This window comes from Gobius niger (genome assembly GCF_951799975.1).
Source record: "Gobius niger genome assembly, chromosome: 12".
NCBI lineage: Eukaryota > Metazoa > Chordata > Actinopteri > Gobiiformes > Gobiidae > Gobius > Gobius niger.
Window position 1 is genome coordinate 721,444 of NC_136863.1, and position 25,377 is coordinate 746,820.

General features: G+C 43.4%; 1 protein-coding gene across 1 annotated transcript; it reads left to right on the top strand.

Moving 5' to 3' along the window:
• Positions 1–342: 342 nt before the first annotated feature.
• On the top strand, positions 343–23,926 carry LOC306971963 (uncharacterized protein; the record flags this gene model as incomplete). Its single annotated transcript, XM_079568406.1, has 4 exons — positions 343–774; positions 860–907; positions 1,835–1,938; positions 23,827–23,926. The coding sequence occupies exons 1-4, from the start codon at positions 574–576 to the stop codon at positions 23,924–23,926; spliced, it is 453 nt and encodes a 150-aa protein (XP_079424532.1). The 5' UTR covers positions 343–573.
• Between the last annotated feature and the right edge of the window lie 1,451 nt (positions 23,927–25,377).

The following is a 25,377-nucleotide window of genomic DNA, read 5'->3' on the forward strand; positions in this document are numbered from 1 at the left end:
CCTTCTCTTGTTGTCAGAGCCAGCTCTTGTCGTTCTGATGGCACCCTGCAACGGACTGTCGACGTGCCGGACGTTGGACCAGGCTGCGAGGGAGTTCGGCCAGCTCCTGGCCTACGTCTGTGGACGCTGGCCCAAGGTGTGTACTTCACTTCTATGAGGTCTGAAAGTACTTCATTATTGTATTTAACATGTCTTAATTGTAATTTTGTGTTTGTAGGTGTGTGTCGTGGATTTTCCACCTCGGCTTAGCGCTGGGGTGGAGATTCAGACCCTCCTTCGGCAGGCGTACCACCGCATCGCTGTCAGCATGGGTATGTATAAAAAATGCAACTGTCATCACTATTTTCCTTAGAGTGGCGCATACTTTAACATGTTCTTTTTGTTGCTAACATCTGTTTTAGGGATCCGCTACTTCCGTGTAGCACACAAGTTTCCCCGGAGCAAAGGGCATCTGTGGGCCAGGGATGGTGTAAGTACAGTCTCTCTCTTTAAAGTTGACCATTTTAATGACTGTTGTTTTATTTAACGTGGGTGAATGATGTGTTTCAGACTCACCTGAGCGACGACTTTGGCATGCCCATCCTCGTCCAGCTGCTGTGGCAGGCGTGCTACATGCAGCTGGAGCTGGATGACGCTGCCGCTGTTGCGCCGGTGTCTCCTCCCCCGCCCCGCCCGGCCACCAGGAGGGTTTCCCCAAGAGTGGAGGTGCCCGAGCCGCCGCCCGTGCCACCTCCACCCCCTCCTGAGTGGACCGAGGTTCGACGGGGCAGCAAGGTGAGAAACTGTTCCTGTTTTGTTAAAGCATTGTTAACTGAAGTTGCATTATACTGACTGCTTTGTGTTTATCTCCGTCACTCAGCCTGGGGTCTCCCCCGTGAGCCCCAAGGGACTGCTGCAGGCGCAGGAGGTTAGTGTTCTACTCTATAAAGCTATGGTTAGATTGTGAGTGCTGTGACTAAACTGTCTGTTTCCTTTGTTTTGAGGTGGAGACCGTGTTCTCCTTTCCCCTGTCGCCTTGCCTGTTCAGCCCTGCCATGCTGGTGGAGATGGAGCGGTTCTCTCCATCTCACGGCGGCTGTGGCCAGGGCATCGGCTCCTTTCCTTCGGGAAAGAAGGTAAGTATCAGATCTTGTGTGAAATGTTGTTTAATCTTGATTTCTAAGCTGGTGAAGTAACACGTCTTTTTTTTTTGCAGACGTCTCGGGCGAGGCGTCGCAAGCGTGCTGCCCCAAAGAGACGCCGGCCCACGCGGCAGGTAGGTGTTTTTAAGGCTGTGCTCATTATACGTTCTAAAGAAACTAATGCATATTTGTTATTTTGTTTATTGTAGGCGCGGGCAGCACAAGAGGTTGTGGCGGTGAGACCCGGCTCATCTGCCAGCTCCGTGTCTACTATGGAGGAGGACCAGGTCAGTGTCGTTTAAAGAGGCTGAAAAAGTTTTTAAATTGTAACTTCTTTGATTATTAACAAACGTTGTCCTCTAGGTGGCGGCAGCTGTCGTGGAGGTGACACCAGGAACGTCACCTACCAGCGTGGTCATCCTGGACGGCTTCCTGGAGGAGGAGGTGTGTGTACTTTTTATTAATTGACATTCTATGATCTGTCATGAAGTAGTATCTAACACGTTATTCTTTTTGCAGCTGGAGTTCGTGGATGTGGGGGTGATTCCAGGAGCATCACTCACCAGTTCCCCCGACGCCCCAGTGGTCTTCGTGGACCAGGTGAGATGATGATTTTTATATATCATTTTCAAAAGCAGCTACACTGAACAGAGTGAGATCCGCTTTAGTTTGAGAGATGTCTAATGGTTATGTGTTTTCTTTGTGACTTGTAGATGAAGAGGACCAGCCCCCTTTCAGCCAGTCAGCCTTCTCCACACCGCAGCATTCCACCAGCTGTCCACGGGGAGAGCGCTTCTGACGCCAGGGACCAAGATAAGTCTTGCATTTGTTGTGCACAGTCTGACATAGATGTTAGTGATAGTGAAAGCCTTATCACGTTTGGTAGTAGCGATGTAGAGATGGAGGTTGATAGTCCTGTAGCTTGTGCTGATATAGTTATGGAGGATAGCGTTCCTGTTGGTATTCCGAGTTGCGTTAGGGGTAGTTTTCATCAGGCTGATGACAGGTTCCCGTATGGAGGGGCTCAGTGTGCAGCCATAGCTCTGGTGGCATTAGCTAGGCACACTGTGTCCAGTGTGTTTACATGGCAGCAAAAGGATTTAGACAGGACTTTAGTGATTGGTGATGCTGTTTACACAGAGCTTAGGGATAACGACCTGACTCATGGGCACGAGCTCTTACTAGCTTCTGACTTGCCCAAAGAGTCAGTTATTGATGGTCAACCGTTTGAGTTTGAGTTCAGTCAGCCGGTCGCTGGGGCTGCAAATGTACTTGAGAGTGAGCTGATTGTTTCCGGTACCTGTGTGACCTTAGATGGTGGTTTAAGAGAGATGTTGGCACACTATGATGCATGTCTACTGACGATGTGTGGCAACACTTGTGCAGTCATTAAAGACAGCGGTAGGTACGCGGTGGTGGACTCACACAGTCGTAGTGCGACTGGGATGGTTGACCCTGATGGTAAAAGCGTTGTACTTTACTTTAGCAGCCTGGATGATTTATATGCTCATTTTTGCGCGTTAGCTGACTGTTATGAAGTTGAATATAAGTTGTTTGAGATTACAGGTGTTGTTGTCGTGGTTGTTGGTTTGAAGTGTGAAGCGTCTGAGGTCATTTTGCCTCAGAAGCCTGACACTTCTGACCAAAGGCCAAAGCGTAAAAGGTCAGTTAAAGCTAAGTTGTCTGTTCCCAAACGCACAGTCACAAGTAAGAGGGTGAAACGTGAACGTGACGATTTGGATGTTGTGTGTTCTGATATAGTTATGGAGGATAGTGTTCCAGTGGATAGTCCTGTTGTAGTGTGTTCTGATATAGTTATGGAGGATAGCGTTCCCGTTGATATTCCGAGTTGTGTTAGGGGTAGTTTTCATCAGGCTGATAGCAGGTTCCCGTATGGAGGGGTGCAGTGTGCAGCCATAGCTCTGGTGGCATTAGCTAGGCACACTGTGTCCAGTGTGTTTACATGGGAGCAAAAGGATTTAGACAGGACTTTAGAGATTGGTGATGCTATTTACACAGAGCTTAGGGGTAACGACCTGACTAATGGGAATGATAACTTGCTACCTTCTGACTTGCCCAAAGAGTCAGTTATTGATGGTCAACCGTTTGAGTTTGAGTTCAGTCGGCCGGTCGCTGGGGCTGCAAATGTAGTGGAGCATGAGTTTATTGTTTCTGGTTCTTGGGTCACCTTAGATGGTGGTTTAGGAGAGATGTTGGCACACTATGATGCATGTCTACTGACGATGTGTGGCAACACTTGTGCAGTCATTAAAGACAGCGGTAGATACGCGGTGGTGGACTCACACAGTCGAAGTGCGACTGGGATGGTTGACCCTGATGGTAAGAGTGTTGTTGTTTACTTTAGCAGCCTGGATGAAGTGTATGCTCATTTTTGCGCGTTAGCTGAGTGTTATGGACTTGGATATAAGTTGTTTGAGATTACAGGCGTTGTTGTCGTGGTGGTTAGTCTGAAGTGTGAAGCGTCTGAGGTCATTTCCCCTCCGAAGCTTGACACTTCTGACCAAAAGCCGAAGCGTAAAAGCTCAGTTAAAGCAAAGTCGTCTGTTCCCAAACACACACACACACCTAAAAAGACAAAACATGATCGTGAATGTGATGTTGATTGGGATGTTGTTTGTACCGGTGCCACAGATGATGCTCTTGATTTTATTCCTCTTCAGGAGAATGTTTGTAGGGCACTGTGTGAGAACCTAAACATTGACTATGAGAGACTCGCTGTAGCAGAACCAGAAACAACAGATCCTTTGAGATCGTTAAAGTTAGATGTGCCTTGTACAAATGATAAAATCGTTGCCGACGGTAACTGTTTCTTTCGCTCGATCTCGCAGGCTGTTAGTGGCACACAGAAACATCATAGGAAACTTAGACTTGCGGTCGTTAAACATCTTAAAAGTAATGCATCAAAATACAGTAGTCTTTTGCGCGATGGCTGCTCTTCTGTGGCCCAGTATATTAACGATAGTAATATGCATAGAGTTAACACGTGGGCCACTGAGATAGAGATCCAAGCAACAGCAGATCTTTTATGTGTAGATATATATACGTTTTTGAGTGGACGTTGGCTTAAATATGGTTGTACTACCAGGCCTTTGTCAACCAGCGGCATCTACCTCGAAAATATTAACAATATTCATTATGAAAATGTAACTTGCGTTAAAAACCCTGTGACCCATAGTTGTTACGGAAGCTGCCAAATTAATAGTTCTATTCTTATGGGTTACAACACTAGGTCTAGACAGGTAGATGCCCAATCAGTGGTTAGTCCAAACACTGAAACGAATGTACAACACACTAAATCATCCAAGTACATTCAAAACAAAAAGCATAGACATTTAAAAAGCAAATATGCCACAATTAAAGATAGACTGCGTGAAACATTGAGAAGTAGATATAGGGAAAATGTAGATTACAGACAGGGAAAGAAGGCTGCAAATAGAGCTGCAGACAAACTTAAATATAGAGACGATGTAGATTATAGACAGGTAAAGAAGGCTGCAGTCAACCTTAAATATAGAGAGAATGTATTTTATAAAGAGGAAAAGAAGGCTGCGGTCAATCTTAAATATAGAGAGAATGTATTTTATAAAGAGGAAAAGAAGGCTGCGGTCAATCTTAAATATAGAGACGATGTAGATTATAAACAGGAAAAGAAGGCTGCGGTCAATCTTAAATATAGAGACGATGTAGATTATAGAGAGAAAAGGAAAGTGGCAATCAAGGCAGCAAATAAACATAAATATTGTGATAATACAGAGTATAGAGAAAAGAAAAAGGCAGCTAGCATTAAAAAGTATGAAGATAACTTAAAGCACAAACACGATGTCAGGGCCGCCAGTAAACAGAAGTACAAAGATAGTCCCAAACATAGGCAGAAAGTAAAAACCTATAGTAAAGTGAAATACCACAAAGATGAGCAATACAAAGCTCAAACTCGTGTTGCTTACAGAAATCGTAAAAGGCAAATTAAGCAACAATTGGCCGATAATTTTGATTTGGTTAAGGAACGCTTTTGGCGGGAAGTTGAACACGGTCCTGAACACATTTGTTGCGTGTGCTTTAAATTATTATTTATCAACCAGGTCTTACCTTGTAGAAAGGATGATTTTATGGTTGATCCTAAATGTGCTGCTGTTGCTGAGGCCTGTATCTCAGATGCCTATTTACATACGTGCAGTAAGAGTTGTCCGTCACCGTGTCCGCTGTCTGATTGTAGAGGGAGTTTGTGGATCTGCTACACTTGTAACTCTAAACTCAAAAAGGGTCAAATGCCGGCTGAATGCTCAATAAACAATTTACAATTAGATGATATTCCTCCAGAACTCGCGTGTTTGAACACAGTCGAACAGCATTTAGTGGCGCTCAATATAGTGTTTATGCAGATGTACGCTCTGCCAAAGGGGGGTCAAGGGGGGACTCATGGTCCGGCCACATGTGTGCCATCCAATATTATTGATACCACTAAGCTGTTGCCGCGTCGTAGCATGGACGGATGGTTATTACCTGTGAAATTAAAGCGGAAACTTACTTACAAAGGCCATTATGAATATCAATACGTCGACACGGGTCGGATAAAGAGCGCGATAGCCTTTCTTAAAGCTAACAACCAACATTATTTGGACATAGAGTTTGATGAAGAGTGGGTCAATGAGTTCGTGAGGCAGGAAGAGGAAGCTATGGATACGGGAGCGACACCGATGGAACAGGGACAGGCGGCGCAGGGACAGGCGGCGCAGGGACAGATGGGGGCTGCACAGGGTCAGGAAGCACAGGGACAGGCGGCGCAGGGACAGGCGGCGCAGCGACAGATGGGGGCTGCACAGGGTCAGGAAGCACAGGGACAGGCGGCGCAGGGACAGATGGGGGCTGCACAGGGTCAGGAAGCACAGGGACAGGTGGCGCAGGGACAGATGGGGGCTGCACAGGGTCAGGAAGCACAGGGACAGGCGGCGCAGGGACAGATGGGGGCTGCACAGGGTCAGGAAGCACAGGGACAGGTGGCGCAGGGACAGGCGGCGCAACGACAGATGGGGGCTGCACAGGGACAGGCGGCGCAGGGACAGGCGGCGCAGGGGCAGATGGGGGCTGCACAGGGACAGGCGGCGCAGGGACAGGCGGCGCAGGGGCAGATGGGGGCTGTACAGGCGGCGCAGGGACAGGAGGCGCAGGGACAGGCGGCGGCTGCACAGGGACAGGAAGCACAGGGAAAGGAGGCGAAGGGGCGTGCGGCGAAGGGGCGTGCGGCGAAGGGGCGTGCGGCGAAGGGGCGTGCGGCGAAGGGACAGGAGGGGCAAGGACAAGCTACACAAGGACAGGAAGCACAGGCACAGGGAGGAGAGGGACAGAAAGCACAGGGACAGGGAGGAGAGGGACAGGCAGCACAGGGAGAGGATGAAGATTTAGATGATGAGCATCTCCACGACCGTCAGCGTCATTGTATGTTTCAGGACACCTTCTTTATGCCTGCAGATATGGCTCAGGAGGCTCTTGACCACTACTTCCAGGGTGTACTAAATTTGGCTCCGGCGGAGGGGAACAGTCCAGTTAGTTTGCTCAGTGATAAGGAAAATGAGGCAAAATGCTTCCCAAAAGAGTTCCCCTTTGGGCGTAATACGTTTCACACCCCTAGGCCTGTACGTATTACTTTGTGCCGGTATTTTATTAACAGACTATTGCACGCGGACGGTCGTTTCGCGCGTAATCTTAAATTTCTATTCATGGCTCTGTACATGTTGGAAGTAGAGCAGGTTGTATCGAAGGTCTCCATAGCTTTACGAAAGGGACATGCGTGTCAGGGTTCGGGTAATGCTGCTGCAGATGAAGAATCTTTGGAAAATTTATTACAGTTTGATAGCGGTTATCGTTTTTTAAAGCCTATTAGAGGCACGCCCCCATACTGGCAAGCCACACTCAAAGACTTAATCGCGATGGTGCGCCAGCTGGGTATTCCAACATGGTTCTGTTCATTTAGTTCGGCAGATATGCGTTGGCCAGAAGTCCTCGAGGCCCTGTTAAAAATAGAAGGTAGTACCAGGAGTGTAGAGGACTTAAATTGGGCAGACAGATGTGATCTTTTGCGTCGCCACCCCACAACTGTCGCCCGTATGTTTGATCAGCGGTGGCATAGATTTCAAAATACCGTCCTGAAGTCCCCGGCTCACCCGATAGGCGAAATTATAGATTCCTTTTATCGTGTAGAGTTTCAGCAGCGCGGAAGCCCTCACGTACATTGTTTATATTGGGTTAGAGATGCTCCCAAGCTCGGAGTTAATACAGACGAGGAGGTAATTGACTTTATTGATAAGTACATTAGTTGTGAATTACCCTCTGATCCAAAATTATTGGAAAAAGTTACTTCAGTGCAGCAGCATTCAAAGCGTCACTCAAAAACCTGTAAAAAGGGAAAAAAGAAGTGTCGCTTTAATTTCCCACGTCCTCCGTCCATGCGCACATTTATTAAAAAAGTAGACCCGGAGAGCGAACCGATTATGCCTAAAGAGGAAGCTGTGGCGTTTATGACTGCACTTAAAGATGCTATTGTAGATGAGAATGTTCCCATTGATAGTGTGCAGTCATTGTTTGCAGCTGCCGGTTTAACACAGGACTCGTTTGAAATGGTGTACCAGGCTTTAGGCGGTCACACTCATGTAGTTTTAAAGCGGGGGATTAAGGAAGTCTGGATTAATAATTATAATGCGAAATTGTTGGATGCTTGGGATGCGAATATGGATATTCAGTTTGTTGTAGATGCGTGGGCGTGTATAGTTTATATAATTTCATATATTTCTAAGGCAGAGAGGGAGATGGGTTTGCTCTTGGGCGCTGCCCAAAAAGAAGCTTCCAAAGATAATGTTAGTGCAAAAGAGGCATTGAAAAAGTTAGGACGCGTTTATTTGCATAATCGTGATGTCTCTGCGCAGGAAGCCGTTTATCGCGTTACAAACATGCACCTTAAGGAATTCTCACGTAAAGTAGAATTCATTCCGACGGGAAACAACATTGTTAGATTGAGCAAACCTATCAGTCAGTTAGATGGTGATTCGGCTGCGGACGATATTTGGATGACCAACATTATAGATCGCTTTAAGAGTAGGCCAAACGATAGCACTTTTAATGACATGTGTATTGCTTCTTTTGTATCTGAATACCGTGTACTTAGTCAAACAGATACATGTCAAAAGGCTATTCCTTTACTAAATTCTTTAGGTGCTGTCGCTAAACGGCAGAACACCAAGCCTGCAATTGTTAGGTATGCACGGTTTTCAGAGACAAAAGATTCAGAGTTATTCCATCTAAGCATCCTTCAATTGTTTTTACCGTATCGCGATGAAGCCGACCTTAAGCCGGCTCCATACGAAACGTATAAGGAGTTTTATGAAAATGGGGAAGTGCGCTACAGTGACGGGTCGGTGCATTCGGTGAAGGCGATAGTTGATGCGAATAGGTGTCGTTTTGAAGTGGAGGCTGAGGATCTGGATGAGATCCAAGAGGCAATGAACTCTGAAGAGCTTTTGGAAGAGGCATGGGCCGATCTCTGCCCAGAGCTGGAAGTTGAAAGGTTGGAGTCGAAGGAGGAGTTTAGAGAGATGTTGCAGGAGGTCCTCTCTGAGCATGAGCAAGAGCCCATCCCTGACTTAGCTGTAAGGAACGAGGACATTTGTCATTTGGAGAGGACAAATGTTATGAGTCGTCCAGAGGGTCTTGCACTTGTGCGAAGCCTGAATGAGCAACAGCTGTCCATTTTTTACAAAATACGGCAATGGTGCTTAGACAAGGTTGCCGGTAACAACCCTGAGCCATTGCACGTATTTATATCAGGTGGAGCTGGCACCGGGAAGAGTCACCTGATTAGGGCTATTCAGTACGAAGCGTCGCGGTTATTGGCTCCTATTTGTCATAGTCCCGATAACATTAGCGTTTTATTAACGGCTCCGACCGGGATAGCAGCGTATAACTTAGAGGCGGCGACAATCCATACGACGTTTTCTATCCCTGCGAATCCTCCAGCAAAGTATGGTAAGCTCGGAGAGGAAAAGCTAAGTACACTGCGCGCTAGATACATCGATGTTCAAATTGTTGTAATCGACGAAATATCGATGGTTGACAAAAGGGTGTTTGAGTGGATTGACGGTCGTTTGGGTCAAATTAAACAGACGGATGAGGAGATTAAATTTGGAAACGTTTGCGTTATTGCAGTTGGGGATTTTTATCAGTTAGCTCCTGTTGGGGGGGAGGTTCTGTATAAAGAAAATGTAGGCGTCGATTTTTTCAACGATTTGTTTAAAGTAGCGGAATTAAAAACTGTTGTTAGACAACAGGATAGTACTTTCGCGGACCTCTTAAACCGGTTAAGAGTGCGCACGAGAGGGACACCCATGCTCCAAAGCGACATAGACATATTGAAGCGTTGCGAAACAGGCGAAGAGCCCGACGTATTGCATATTTTTGCGAGGAGGGTTCATGTTGGGGAATATAACTTAAGAAAGCTTAGTAGCGTTTGTTCAGAGGTGATGACCATAGAGGCGCGGGATTTTGGGATTGATAAGGGCTCCGGTAAAATTAAGGAACTCCATGGTCATCTGTGTTTCCATAAGTCCAAAAAAATGAAACCTAGTTTGGCGGAGGCACTGCATATCGGCGTCAATGCACGCGTTATGCTTTGTAAAAACATAGATCTTTCTGACGGTCTAGTAAATGGGGTATGTGGCATTGTAACCTATATAGTCGAAGATCCCCAGAACAAGAAGTTTCCTTTAGCTATTTACGTGAAATTCGATGACGATAGAGTAGGTGCGAAGACAAGGAAACAGACCCGTACCCCTGCAGACCTGACTGGTTCTACCCGCATAGGACCAGCTGAAGAACAGGTGAATAAACGCACCGAGAGGCGTAGACAGTTTCCGCTTAAACTCGCGTGGGCCTGTACAGTACACAAAGTACAAGGGGTAACTGTAGATGAAGCTGTGGTGTCCCTGAAGAAAATATTTACCGCGGGTCAGGCGTATGTGGCCTTAAGTCGCGTCCGGAGTTTAGAGGGTCTTGTAATTCAAGACTTTTCGGAAAAGGCCATTTACTGCAAGGACAACATTAGAGCCGCGTTAGAGAACCTGCCTCCCTTCGTGGTCGACAGTTTGCCCTGGCACAGACAAGAGGCACATGTTTTGACAGTATTTTTTATGAATGTACAGGGATTAACCCGACATGTGTCTGACTTAGCTTCACGCACACAGCTTTTGCAGCCTAACTGTATCGCTGTGGTAGAGACATGGTTATCCGTAGACTCATCTTTTGATGGTTGTCAAATTGAAGGTTATACCTTCCATAGTCGTCCCCGTAGTATCTCCTACCAGCGCAGTAACCACACAGCGTTGGTTAGTTTACGTGGCCAACAGTACGGTGGAGTTGGCATGTACTGTGAGGAAAACCTTAACTATGAAATCACAGTACGAGATTTCGATTTGGAGTGTTTAGTTAACTATTTTGCAGAGCATCAAATCATCATAGCAGTAATTTACCGGCCACCGTCTTATCCCATGTCTCTATTCAAGTATAACTTTGACAGGTTATTGAATTGGCTGAGTTCACATTGTGCCACTGTGGCTGTGATGGGAGATTTTAATGACGACGTATTGAAATCTACAAGTCTCTGCAATTTTATGGTAGAAAGAGGTTATGTTCAATACGTCACATCTCCCACAACTGAGAGAGGGACATTAATTGATCATTTTTATCTAAAGTCAAGTGATTACGACATTGACTGTTCAGTCGTGCCAACATACTTTAGCGACCATGAAGGGATCGTCTGTTCTTTTAGGGGGAAGTGCGTTGAGACGCCGTGTTTGGATTAGATTTACTTAAAATGGACAGCTGTTGTTTATTGTGTCGGCTCATCACATTGCTCCTTACATATGACTTGTCTTGTGTTGCTTACAACTTTGTCTTCCCATGCCTTTTCATCATGCCCTAAGCAGTCCATTCCTCTCTTGATTATTGAGCATTCAGGGTTTGATTCTTTGTCAAAATTGTACATAACATTTTTATAATTGGCAGCAATCATGTATTTTGACTTTTGTGTGTGTTTGTCTTTGGAAACATTTTGAGTGTTGTATATATTTATGTGTTTGCTCGTTTTGATGATAGGCTTTAGATGTTGGATCATGGAAATTCAGTGATGGAGTATTTTGAGATATTTATTTGCAGAGGTTTTCTCTTTGCTGACAGGTTTTTTGTGAACATGCATTACAATATTGGTCTTCCTCCTCTCGTCCTCTTTATTAGGTGAAGCTGTGCTCAGTCTTGTAGCATTTTGTTAGACTGGGGAAACTTATCTGTGACCATCCAGTTAAAGTTTTCCCATTTTGTCTGACAAAAGTACATTAGAAGACTACAAGCCTTTACACAGTGACATCATGTGAAGAGGGAGGTTTCTGAGGAAAACCAAACTTGTAAAGCAGGCGAACAAACAAACCTGTCTGTGAAGAGACTGCTTAGCTTTGGATCATGTGTTTGCTGATTTAGGCGTTGTAGTTTTAGGGCTTTCGGTTGTAATAGTTGTTACTGTTGAGTTAGTTTTGGCTTTATTGTGTGTTGTACCTTACAGTGATGCGTGCACACATACTGTAAGGTTTGTTGTCTCTGGTCTTGAACCATTCTGACTGGTTCAAAGGGTCCCTTGAATAATAAATTATTTATGTAATGTATATATAAATGCCAAATGATAATGTATGTATTGTATTTATATAGTATATTTTTATGTACTGTTATGTATTTTATAATGTATTATTGATAACATAATGTAAATCATGTATTCAATTGTAATGACACTAATAATGTTAATAAATTTTCCTCTCCTTGAACCACCACCTTATCGTGGTGGAGAGGTTTGAGCGCCTGAAGGATCCTAGGAGCTATGTTGTGAGGGGCTTTATGCCTCTGTAGGGACTCCCAGGGCAAACAGGTTCTAGGTGACAGGCCAGACCAAGAGTGGTTCAGATAATATTAAATTAAACTACAATGAAGTTTTCACTGATTTATCCTCATTTTTTGTTGTGTATGATGTAAATGGGTTTGAATTTATTCACAAGCTTTTTTTAAGGCAAGGCAAGTTTATTTATATGGCACATTTCATGTACTTGACAACTCAATGTGCCTCACAGTAACACCAAACATTGTAAAAATAGAATAAAATAAAATGTTTTAAATGTAGTTATGTTGTAATAATGTGACAGAAATTGAAAATGTGTTGTGTTTGTATTTTAAGGGACAGTTGTTATTGTTTAAAACATGTGTATAAATGTGTTGTCAATGTCAATTTAAAGAAGTATTCAACTCAATAAATGTTTTGTTACACTTGTAGTTGATTTTGCTTACATTCAAGGCTTGGTCATTTTTCTGGTGTAGAAATTGTATTATGACAAACTACAAAGGTAGCAGATGAAAGAATTCACAGACATATAGAGCAGATTAAGTGTTTCAGATACATGACACATGTTTATCTTAAATGGTCAAATACTGTCAGGTCTTTATAATGTTTCCTGCCATTTTAGCTGCAACTTCTGAACACAAACAAAAGAAAAGAGGTCATAATTGATTTTCGGACAAACAGGAAAACACCTCACAGTGGTCTGTGGACTGATGGGGTGGAGGTGGAGAGGGTCTCAGACTTCAGGGTTTTGGGTGTGCAGAGCAGTGAGGACCTGACATGGAGTGTAAACACCTGCATTATTAAAGTCCCTATACCTGATATTTTTATTTCAAGTAATCAAAGAGGAAATCGGCACTTTTCACAACAGGATCAGGATCACTTTCACAAAAATGCAGGAAAACCTGCCTGCAAGCTCATGAAATTGTTGCAATTGCTTTAATTAGATGGAAAGCTTTTTTTCCCCCCACAAACGTCTTGAGTATAAACAACTTTCATCCAATAACTAGAAAAAAAATCAGGTACAGCTCCTTTAAGCTAGCTCAGCAGAGGTTTTTCTTTCGGACCCTGCGGAGGAACGGGCTCCCTCAGAAGTAGCTCGTCACCTTCTATCGCTGTACCATAGAAAGCATACTAACATACCATACTACTGCATATTATTGTATGTGAGCTGCGCTGCTGCTGAAAAGGACCTGCAGTGTGTGATAAGGACAGCAGACAGGATCTTGGGCTCCTCTCTGCCAAACCTGGATGACATCTACGCCACTCGACTGCTCACACGTGCAACCAACATAGTGCAGGATCCCACTCACCCAGGAAACTGCCTCTTCACCACTCTCTCCTCAGGCAGACTCCAAACTCCCAGGGCGCACACAAACAGGCTGCATAAAAGGTTTACCCACGATCACTGGGAACATGGCCCAAAGTGCAATAACAGTTGCGTTTGTAATCCATTTTCAACTGAAGATGTACTTTTAAAATTAACTCATGTTTGTGATCATTTCTTATGGTATTGGGATGAACTGGGTATGAACGGGGTAGAGACTGCACATTAGTGATCTCCATCAGTGTTCTGGTCTATGGTTCCATTGTATAAAGATCTGTCTTATCTTTTCTACTTCTAAAAAAAAAATTGCATCAGTAGGTTGTGTTCTCATGATGTCACAAAAAACAGCCTACAATTTAAAATCAAGTTGACACAGTTACGAATTTTATTGTGGTAACCATCTATAATAGAAACCGCAATCTCAATGGCCGCCATAAGCTCCATGGGCGCCGCCATGTTTATTTCCCATACTGACTTTGAAGCTAAGCAGGGAAGGGCCTGGTTAGGACTGGGATGGGAGACCATTTGGGAACACCAGGAAGCCTGGCGACAGTAGTGAGTGTGTGCGTGGTTGGTGGTGGGGGCTGATGTGCGCAGACTGGTTGCCTCGTTTATCATGGCGTGAATGAATACTGCATCAAATTGTACACCAACTTTGAACGTCTGGAAAAGCGCTATATAAGACTTGCCATGTTTATTTCCCAAAAATCCTCGGGCGGCCCCCACGTGACGGTTCCACCGGCCGCGGGCATTGGCCACGGGTCCATATGGACCGCGGTGCTGCTGTCCGAGGACAACCACGCGAGTGCACGAGATCTGACTGCCGTGCCTGTGTGCGCGCATCCAAATAGGGCGATGTGTGCGTGTGTGTGTGGGTATGTGTGTGTGTGTGCGTACGTGTGCGTACGTGTGTGTGCATGTGTGCGCGCGCACATCCAAACAGGGCGATGTGTCATCGTCACTCACCGCAAAACAGCAGCTGTAGACGCTCCGCACAGGTACAGTCACATCCTCCAAAACACATCTGTGTGTCTTTGTTTAAGTTTCTCCTGCAGTGACCGAGGCTGTGGTTCATTATAGATCCAGTGCTGCGTAATGTCAGAGGCGCAGATACATGCGTAAGATCCAATCCTGGCCATATTCCGTCTCCAAGGCTTTGTCTCCGAAAAAAGTACACGCAAAAACACGAGCTTCAAATGAAACGCGCTGCTCTGAGTGCTTCAGCCTCCGTGTGCGGAAAGCGAAAGTGAAACTACCACTCGAGCGCATGGCCTGCACTGTAGCTTTTTTTTTTTTTTTTTTTACTTTGCTGCTGTACCATTTCTTTTCTATTTTTTCTTTACATTTTATAAAGCGGCTTTGAAAGCATTGCCAATTGTGTTCTAAGGATATAAATACTGTCTAATAAAAAACAACTTATTTTTTAGATCGCACTTGCACCGTGAACCGAACCGTTAGAGCTGAACCCCTAATATTTATCCATAAATATTCCACTGTTTCTTGAATTCTATTCCCTGAGTTTATCGAACATATTGTCGATGTAGTATATAAGAAAGGAGTACGGGTGCATCAAACACTCCAATTGGAGTTTGTTTGAAATTATTTTTAGCATACATTATTATACTGAGTGACGGGTTATAGGGACTATACTGGACATTACTTTGTTATAACTCATAATCTCTGAATATCAAATGTGGAGACTAGCGAGGCCTAGTGATTACTATTGGTTTATGGCTGGACCTATCCATATGAAACAAAACTTGTCCCAAGGTCCAGCGTCTTCTCTCTCAGCACATGAACTAACGTCACATGACTTTTTCATGAAGGCATCCAAAGTGCTGATATTTTTCATTTGTCTTGTTTTTTGGCTAAAATCTGTCACAATGTTGACATGTATGGTTACATGTCAATTAGGTCAATATATTTTCCCTTAAATGTCCAAAGAAGATTATTGTAAAAAATAATAATAAGCTCAACGTGACTGTGAGTGGCACTTTCCAGCAATAACAATATGTTTGGTCACTGAGACAATGAGATAACGTATGAATGGGGGACAGTGCATTTTACCTTTCTCAGGTAAAATTTTAGCCTCTCCATGTGAGAAACAGCTCCAACCCACAGAGGGCGCTAGCATGCCCAAAATCTTTTTCATTTCACAAGGGAATGTGTACCTCCATGTCCGCTGTCCAAACGCACCTAACAGAGGGGTCCCATTGGCTTTCTTGATTGGGATGCCATCAACTATTTTTGTGCCGAATTTCATCCATTTCCGAAAAACTATTTTTTTTCCCATAATGCATTTTTTCTTCTGCACCTGGAGGGTGCAATGTCACTTTTTCCACATTTGTTGTGTCCAGGGGTGAAAGGTCAATAAAATGTATATTTTCGATTTTTAATCGGAGTTTGTTTGAACGAATGGGAGTAATTTTTAGTTTACGATGAATTGCAAAATTGTTCGCAAAGATTGCGGCTTCGCCGCAACCAAACCGTAAAAGATAGGCAAAAAATTTGGATAACTTTTGATGCCCCACATCTCGAAATGAGCTGGAGTGATTTTGAGCTCATTTGGTGAAACGCCCTAGGAGGAGTTCGTTAAAATGCTGAGTCAGCGAAAACGCTGACTCAGCATTCTCCATATTTCCTGTGAAAATGGCGGACTTCCGGTTTGTCAGGGGGAGTGGCCACAATAATATTTTTTGTTTGTCGTCACATGACGAATATCTGTACCGAATCTCGTCGCTCTACGACAAAGTTGACGTTGGCCCCGGTTGGACCCGCCTCCATAGACGCAATGTATTTTGATTCACCATGGCAACACCGTACAAAATACGATATGGGTCTCATTGGCTTTTTGGATCGGGATGCCATCAACAATTTTTGTACCGAATTTCATCAATTTCCGACAAACTAATTTTTTTCCCATAATGCATTTTTTCTTCTGCACCTGGAGGGGGCGCTATCGCGCCCAATGTCACTTTTTCACATTTGTTGCGTCCAGGGGTGAAAGGTCAATAAAATGTATATTTCCGATTTTTAATCGGAGTTTGTTTGTGCGAATGGGAGCGATTTTTAGTTTTTGATGAATCGCAAAACTGTTCGTAAAGATTGCGGCTTCGCCGCAAATAAACCGAAAAACATAGCCAAAAAATTTGGATAACTTTTGATGCCCCACATCTCGAGATGAGCTGGAGCGATTTTGAGCTCATTTGGTGAAACGCCCTAGGAGGAGTTCGTTAAAATGCGACGTCAGCGAAAACGCTGACTCAGCATTCTCCGGGCTTCCTGTCAATATGGCGGACTTCCGGTTTGTCAGGGGGCGTGGCCACAATAATATTTTTTTTTTGTCGTCATATGACGAATATCTGTACCGAATCTCGTCGCTCTACGACAAAGTTGACGTTGGCCCCGCCTCCAGAGACGCAATGTATTTTGATTCACCATGGCAACACCGTACAAAATACGATATGGGTCTCATTGGCTTTTTGGATCGGGACGCCATCAACTATTTTTGTGCCGAATTTCATCAATTTCCGACAAACTAATTTTTTTCCCATAATGCATTTTTTCTTTTGCACCTGGAGGGGGCGCTATCGCGCCCAATGTTACTTTTTCACATTTGTTGTGTCCAGGGGTGAAAGGTCAATAAAATGTATATTTCCGATTTTTTATCGGAGTTTGTTTATGCGAATGGGAGCGATTTTTAGTTTTTGATGAATCGCAAAATACTTCGGAAAGATTGCGGCTTCGCCGCTAACAAACCGTAAAACATAGCCAAAAAATTTGGATAACTTTTGATGCCCCACATCTCGAGATGAGCTGGAGCGATTTTGAGCTCATTTGGTGAAACGCCCTAGGAGGAGTTCGTTAAAATGCGACGTCAGCGAAAATGCTGACTCAGCATTCTCCGGTCTTCCTTTCAAAATGGCGGACTTCCGGTTTGTCAGGGGGCGTGGCCACAATAATATTTTTTTTTTGTCGTCATATGACGAATATCTGTACCGAATCTCGTCGCTCTACGACAAAGTTGACTTCGGCCCCTCCCCCATTGGCGTAATGTATTTTCACTTTTGTAGGTGGCGCTGTCGCGCCATTTTTTTTTCCCCCGATATGAAACACACATTTTAATTAATTTTTCACCGGACCTGAATTTTGGGCAAAGTTTGGTGAGTTTTCGACAATGTTCAGGGGGTCAAATTCCTGCTCAAAGAGCAGAAGAAAGAAGAAGAAAGAAAGAAAGAATAATAATATTTCCGAGAAAAACAATATAGTCGCTTTCGCGACAATGTTATATTATACATTTTTGGAAAGCTTTCAACGATCCGCACGCACCCGTGGGGGTCCTGGGTGGATGACGAGCGCTTCGCGCTCGTCATCCACTATATACCCCCATTCACACTATATACCCCCATTCATTTTAATGCAATAATAAGTATAAAGGCCCCACACCTTCGGTGTGGGCTGTCACTGTTTTACATGGTGAGTTTACGGTTGACATGGGGACAGCGCTTCGCGCTGTTTTTGTGCGCTCCGCGCACTTAGGTTCAGTGCGCTGCGCGCACTGCGCTGTGATTGCGATTACAATAGGCCCTTGCGACGGCAGGCCGCTCGGGCCTAATAATATTTCCGAGAAAAACAATATAGTCGCTTTCGCGACGATATCATATTATACATTTTTGAAAAGCTTTCAACGATCCGCACGCATCCGTGGGGGTCCTGGGTGGATGACGAGCGCTTCGCGCTCGTCATCCACTATATACCCCCATTCACACTATATACCCCCATTCATTTTAATGCAATAATAAGTATAAAGGGCCCACACCTCCGGTGTGGGCTTCACTGTTTTACACGGTGAGTTTACGGTTGACATGGGGACAGCGCTTCGCGCTGTTTTTGTGCGCTCCGCGCACTTAGGTTCAGTGCGCTGCGCGCACTGCGCTGTGATTGCGATTACAATAGGCCCTTGCGACGGCAGGCCGCTCGGGCCTAATAATATTTCCGAGAAAAACAATATCGTCGCTTTCGCGACGATATCATATTATACATTTTTGGAAAGCTTTCAACGATCCGCACGCATCCGTGGGGGTCCTGGGTGGATGACGAGCGCTTCGCGCTCGTCATCCACTATATACCCCCATTCACACTATATACCCCCATTCATTTTAATACAATAATAAGTATAAAGGGCCCACACCTCCGGTGTGGGCTTCACTGTTTTACACGGTGAGTTTACGGTTGAAATGGGGACAGCGCTTCGCGCTGTTTTTGTGCGCTCCGCGCACTTAGGTTCAGTGCGCTGCGCGCACTGCGCTGCGATCGCGATTGCGATTACAATAGGCCCTTGCGACGGCAGGCCGCTCGGGCCTAATAAAACAAAAATAAACATGACAAAAAATGACAAAAATTTGATAAAAATTTGACAAAAAAATGACAAAAATGTGACAAAAAATGACAAAAATTTGATAAAAAATTGACAAAAAAATGACAAAAATGTGACAAAAAATGACAAAAAAAAGACCAAAAAATGGACAAAAAATGACAAAAATAAACGTGACAAAAATGACAAAAAAAAGACCAAAAATATGACAAAAAAATGACACAAAAGTTACAAAAAAATTACAAAAAAGTGACAAAAAAGTGACAAAAATATGATAAAAGATATGACAAAAAATGACAAAAAATGACAAAAAATGACAAAAAATGACAAAAAAAAGACCAAAAAATGGACAAAAAATGACAAAAATAAACGTGACAAAAAAGACCAAAAAAATGACAAAAAAATGACACAAAAGTGACAAAAAAATGACAAAAAAATGACAAAAAATGACTAAAATAAACGTGACAAAAAATGACAAAAAATGACAAAAAATGACAAAAAATTGACAAAAAAATGACAAAAATAAACATGACAAAAAATGACAAAAAAAGACCAAAAAAATTACAAAAATAGGACAAAAAAATGACAAAAAAAATGACAAAAATGTGACAAAAATAAAAATGACAAAAATATGATAAAAAATATGACCAAAAAATGACAAAAAATGACAAAAAATGACAAAAATGTGACCAAAAAAAGACAAAAAATTTATAAAAAATTGAAGAATTTTTTTTTTTACAGAGACACAGGAACATTACAGGAACATTACAGAGACATTACAGAGAAGACGGGAACATGGCTGATCCTGTGCTGTGTGTATTATTAGTATTGTGTGTATTATTAGTATATTTGAGGCTGTATGTTGCTTTATCTCAGGCCTTTATAAATATGCAGGAGGTTTTGGATTTAGCTTCAGGTGTTTTACATTTAAACCTGTTCACAAAAACAACCCGTCTCCTCGTTGTTGTGCAGAACAGATATTTATATATTTTCTTATTGGAGAGAAATCCGTTGGGGGACGTCGTCTCTAACAAAGGAAATGACCATATTTGGATCACAGCCTTTCGTGCTACACGTGGATACCAAACAGGCCAGTGTATGTGAAGGAACAGGCGTGGGAAAGACCAGAGGCGTAGCAGCTGCCTGGGGCCCCCAAACCAGCAGGGGCCCCGAGCCAGCAGGGGGCCCCAGAGAGCCGACATCTGACAGAAACGACCAGGAGAATAAAGCCGCTGCAGCAGCAGTGCAGGGGTTCAGCACAGGCCGTGGTCACGTGACATCACGACATTCTAAAGGGGGCGGCTCGGTGGCACAGTGGTTTGTGCTCTCGCTTCACAGCTAGAAGGTCCCGGGTTCGATTCCCACCTGGACGGGGCCTTTCTGTGTGGAGTTTGCATGTTCTCCCCGTGTCTGCGTAGGTTTCCTCCGGGTACTCCGGTTTCCCCACCACTAAAAACATGTACAATAGGCCAGGATGAATGATGTGTGTGAGTGAATAAGATAAGATAAGATGATACTTTATTGATCTCACAGATGGAGAAATTGCATTCGATGAGAGAGCATCCGGCAGCAGCACCCATTCAGTGCGCACCACTCTTTGTATGTATGTATGTAATGTATGGGGGTGGTCAGAGGGTCCGTTGGCGCAGACGTGTGGAGTTGTGAAAGCGCTTCTGTCAGTCTCCCCCAGGGGAAACTGAAGCTACAAACAGAGTTTACACCGAGTGTGGAGTGAATGTACAAGTGTCTCATGTAAAGTGTGAAAGATGCTATATAAATAAAGATCTTCTTCTTCTTCTTCTAAAGAGCCCATAGTTAACTATGGTAATATGGTAACTATGGTAACTGTGGGAACTGGTGAATTGCAGATCTTTGTCTCTTAGGCTGTGTCCGAATGTCCGCACTATCCCCTATATAGTGACTATATAGTGAGTGACCGATAGCTTCATGCTAACGTTAGCTGCTAACCTTTAGCTGGAGCTGTTAAATGACCGATAGCTTCATGCTAACGTTAGCTGCTAACCTTTAGCTGGAGCTAAATGACCGATAGCTTCATGCTAACGTTAGCTGCTAACCTTTAGCTGGAGCTAAATGACCGATAGCTTCATGCTAACGTTAGCTGCTAACCTTTAGCTGAAGCTAAATGACCGATAGCTTCCTCTCAAATAATCCAAGCCATTCATGTAAAATCCATGTGAAGTATAAAGTATCTGACTCGTATTAATCCATAAATATTCCACATTTCTGTATCTGCACATTTCCTGCCTCAGACCTGGTTTCACATGAGTGAAAGGCTCCCGATCGTCCAGCTCGTTCCTCTGACACGACGCTTTGTTGAAGCTCGTCTGAAAGTTCTTCTTTTCTTTCAAACTTTCGCTGCTAATGAAATGTTTCTGAATCCTGACATCGACGCCAACACGAGCAAAGCCAATTTCCAAATGTAAATGTGGAGCATTTTCACCGTCCAAACATCCAGCACAGACTTTTATATCCATCCAGCCCGTCAGAGGAACTCATTTAACCTCACAGAGAGAAGAACGGCACGGAACCAGGATGTTCCTTTATCCTTCTCCTCCTCGTGTCGCTGATGACTCCTCTCCAGTCCGTCCACTCCGGCTTTTGTCCACTTCCATCTCTGCTGAGACTCCATGGCGGTCACTCAGTTGTAGTTTTTCTCATCGTTTCCTGCGCTTTGGGCAGTGACGACTGTTTACTGGACGAGCTTCCTAAATGAACTTGACCTGGTGTAAAAGCTCCTCCTCTCGCGCTGAACATTTTAGGGGAAAAAAAGAAAAACATTGGAGAAAAAAGTCTGTTCAGGACGATTCTCTGACCGAGGAAATGTCGACGCTACATGTTTGTGATTCGCTTCATCATCGTTATGGAGAAAGTCTCTCCGGGGGGGCCCAAACTTTGTGTCTCCGAGGGCCAGAATTAAAAAGTGCAAACACGGCGACGTCGAGCGTGAAACACACAACTGCAAATAATAATAGTTACTTTATATTATTATTCGGTATATATTTGCATTTAATTCTAATCTACATTAATACAAATGTTCACTGTGGCAAAATCCGAGTTTTAGTCGAACAAAATCAACAATTGTAGCAAAATGTACAGTTTTACAGAAGTCCCCACAGTGACTTTACATCGTTCATTTTGTTAACTTTTTGTCATTGTTAAAAGGACAAAAATTTTATAAAAAATTACAAAAAAATGACAAAAAAGTTACAAAAATGTGACAAAAAATGACAAAAATGTGACAAAAAATTACAAAAAAATGACAAAAATGTGACAAAAATGTGATAAAAAATTTGACAAAAAATTGACAAAAATGTGACAAAAAATGACAAAAAAATGACAAAAATGTGACAAAAAATTACAAAAAAATGACAAAAATGTGACCAAAATGTGATAAAAAATGACAAAAATGTGATAAAAATGTGATAAAAATTTGACAAAAAATTGACAAAAAAAGGACAAAAAAGTGACAAAAATTTGATAAAAATTTGATGAAAATTTGACAAAAAATTGACAAAAATGTGATAAAAAATGACAAAAAATGACAAAAATGTGACAAAAATGTGACAAAATTGTGACAAAAAAATGACACAAAAGTGACAAAAAATGACAAAAATGTGACAAAAAATGACAAAAAAATGACAAAAAATGACAAAAAAAATGACAAAAAAAATGACAAAAAAAACTCAGAAAACCGAGAAAGTTGATGCTGAACGCTCTGTGATAAACAAGACTCCACAACGGTGTTTCCTTAACTTGGCGAAAGGAGTGAAAAAGCGCCCCCAATTTGACGCTGGTGGCCAAAAGGTGTACTGCATCCACATTGAACAAAGAGAATGAATGGGAGAGAATTGGCTCAAGTTTCCTCCTGAACGTCCCAAACTCCAGCTCCGCCTGCGCTGATCACCTCACCCTCGTTTTTGTTTCCGCTCTTAATTGGACTTTAATTTGGCTCCGGGATAAGTTTGAGAAAATGAAGCGTCGCGGGACCGAGTCTGCGGCGCGTTTCGCTAATGCGCTTTTAATTTCCATCGTTTTCCGACTCGATAACACGGATTTAATATCTGCACGAGAGCGGAGCCGCGGGAAGCTCTCGTATTAAAGGCTCATGTCTGGTTTCTTTATGTGCTGGAAAAGCCTGACGAGTTCATTATGAAGCTTCTGTAGCTCAAACACCCACACTGTGTAAGAGACGCCGAGGTCAAGGCCTCCCACCTGAACCGAGGACATCTCCCCAGAACAAACGCCTCTGGAAGAAAAGCAACGAAACTGAGACGAGAACAATGATGGAAATGTGACAAAAAAGTGAGAAAACATTGATAAAAAAGTGGCAAAAATGTCACAAAAATGTCACAAGAAATGGACAAAAATGTGACAAAAAAATTACAAAAATCTGATGAGAATTTGAAAAAAAAATTACAAAAATGTGACAAAAAATGTGACAAAAAAATGACAAAAAAATGTGACAAAAAAAACGACAAAAAACGACAAAAAAATGACAAAAAATGACAAAAATCTGCTAAGAATTAAAAGAAAAAGACTAAAATGTGACAAAAAATATGACAAAAAAATGACAAAAAAATGACAAAAAAATAACAAAAAATTGATAAAAAATTGAAGAAAAAATGACAAAAATGTGACAAAAAAATGACAAAAAATGATCAAAAATTGATCAAAAATGGAAGAAAAAATGACCCAAAAAAATGACAAATGTGACAAAAAATGACAAAATTTGATATTTTTTTTAAGAAAAAATGACAAAAAATGACAAAAATTGATCAAAAATTGATCAAAAATTGAAGAAAAAATGACCCAAAAAATGACAAATGTGACAAAAAATGACCAAAAAATGTGATACAAATTTGAAAAAAAAAATTACAAAAATTTGACGAAAAAGTGACAAAAATGAGTTGAATCCCCAACACAAAAATGATGGAAAAAATATCTGATGACGTGAGGAAAAAGATCCTCTCGGTTCAGGCGGGAGTTAAGAGGTTAAAGAACCTGCGTCTCCTCAGCTCCTCGTGAACGTCTCTGTCGGGAACAGGCTGAGGAACCTGAGGAACCTGAGGAACCTGAGGAGCCTGAGGAACCTGAGGAGCCTGAGGAACCTGAGGAACCTGAGGAACCTGATAAGTCTTCTATAGCGCTTTTCGGGGACACAAAGACTCTTTACAGATGAGACATAAAAAGCTGTTGTAGCTGAAACATGTGAGTTTTGAGCAGGTTTCTGTAGGTGGTCAGTGAGTCTGAGTTTCTGGTGTGGACGGGGAGTGAGTTCCAGAGGGGGGGGGGGGGGCTGTGGTCTGTGGAGGACGGGGGGGGATGTGGTCTCTGAAGCAGGTGTGGGTGAGGAGGCGGAGGCAGAGTTTTGAACATATTGCAGTCTTTGTAAATCAGAGGAGGGGGGGCCGTACAGGAGGCTGTTGCAGTCGTCGAGTGTGGATGTAATAAATGCGTGGATGAGAGTTTCAGCAGCAGGTGTAGAGGGGGGGGGCAGAGGCGAGCGATGTTATGGAGGGGGGGGGGCGGGGGCGAGCGATGTTACGGAGGCGGAAAAAGGCAGTTTTGATTCTGGCCCCCAAGATGATTTTGAGAAATATTGTCAGTGTTTTAACCCCTTAACTCCCGCCTGAACCGAGCACGTTTTCTCCAGCTTTACCCCAATCCAAAAGCTTCTGGAAAAAAGGTGTGAAAATAGCGACAAAACTGAGACGAAAACAAGGATGAAAAAGTGAAAAAGGTGTTGCTCGAGCTGGGAGTGACAGGTTGGAGACGGGCCTGTAGTTCCCAGACCTGGTTCTTCAGCAGCTCCTATAGGGCTGTGCAATTAATCGAAATTCAATGACGATTTCGATTATTACACTAGACGATCACAAAAACAGCATAATGGAGAACAAAGGATTATGAAGGATGCCCTCCCGGATGTTTTACTGTAGTTGTTTTTGGTCCATGCTGTAAATGCCTCGTCCAGGTTGTTATGGACGTGAGTTTCCTATAGGTTCCTCCTCTGTAGAGCAGATGGAGCTGAGGAGAGAGTGTTATGGATGTGTTTCCTGTAGGTTCCTCCTCTGTAGAGCAGATGGAGCTGAGGAGAGAGTGTTATGGATGTGTTTCCTGTAGGTTCCTCCTCTGTAGAGCAGATGGAGCTGAGGAGAGAGTGTTATGGACGTGTTTCCTGTAGGTTCCTCCTCTGTAGAGCAGATGGAGCTGAGGAGAGAGCGTTATGGATGTGTTTCCTGTAGGTTCCTCCTCTGTAGAGCAGATGGAGCTGAGGAGAGAGTGTTATGGATGTGTTTCCTGTAGGTTCCTCCTCTGTAGAGCAGATGGAGCTGAGGAGAGAGTGTTATGGACGTGTTTCCTGTAGGTTCCTCCTCTGTAGAGCAGATGGAGCTGAGGAGAGAGTGTTATGGACATGTTTCCTGTAGGTTCCTCCTCTCTGTAGAGCAGATGGAGCTGAGGAGAGAGTGTTATGGACGTGTTTCCTGTAGGTTCCTCCTCTCTGTAGAGCAGATGGAGCTGAGGAGAGAGTGTTATGGACGTGTTTCCTGTAGGTTCCTCCTCTGTAGAGCAGATGGAGCTGAGGAGAGAGTGTTAT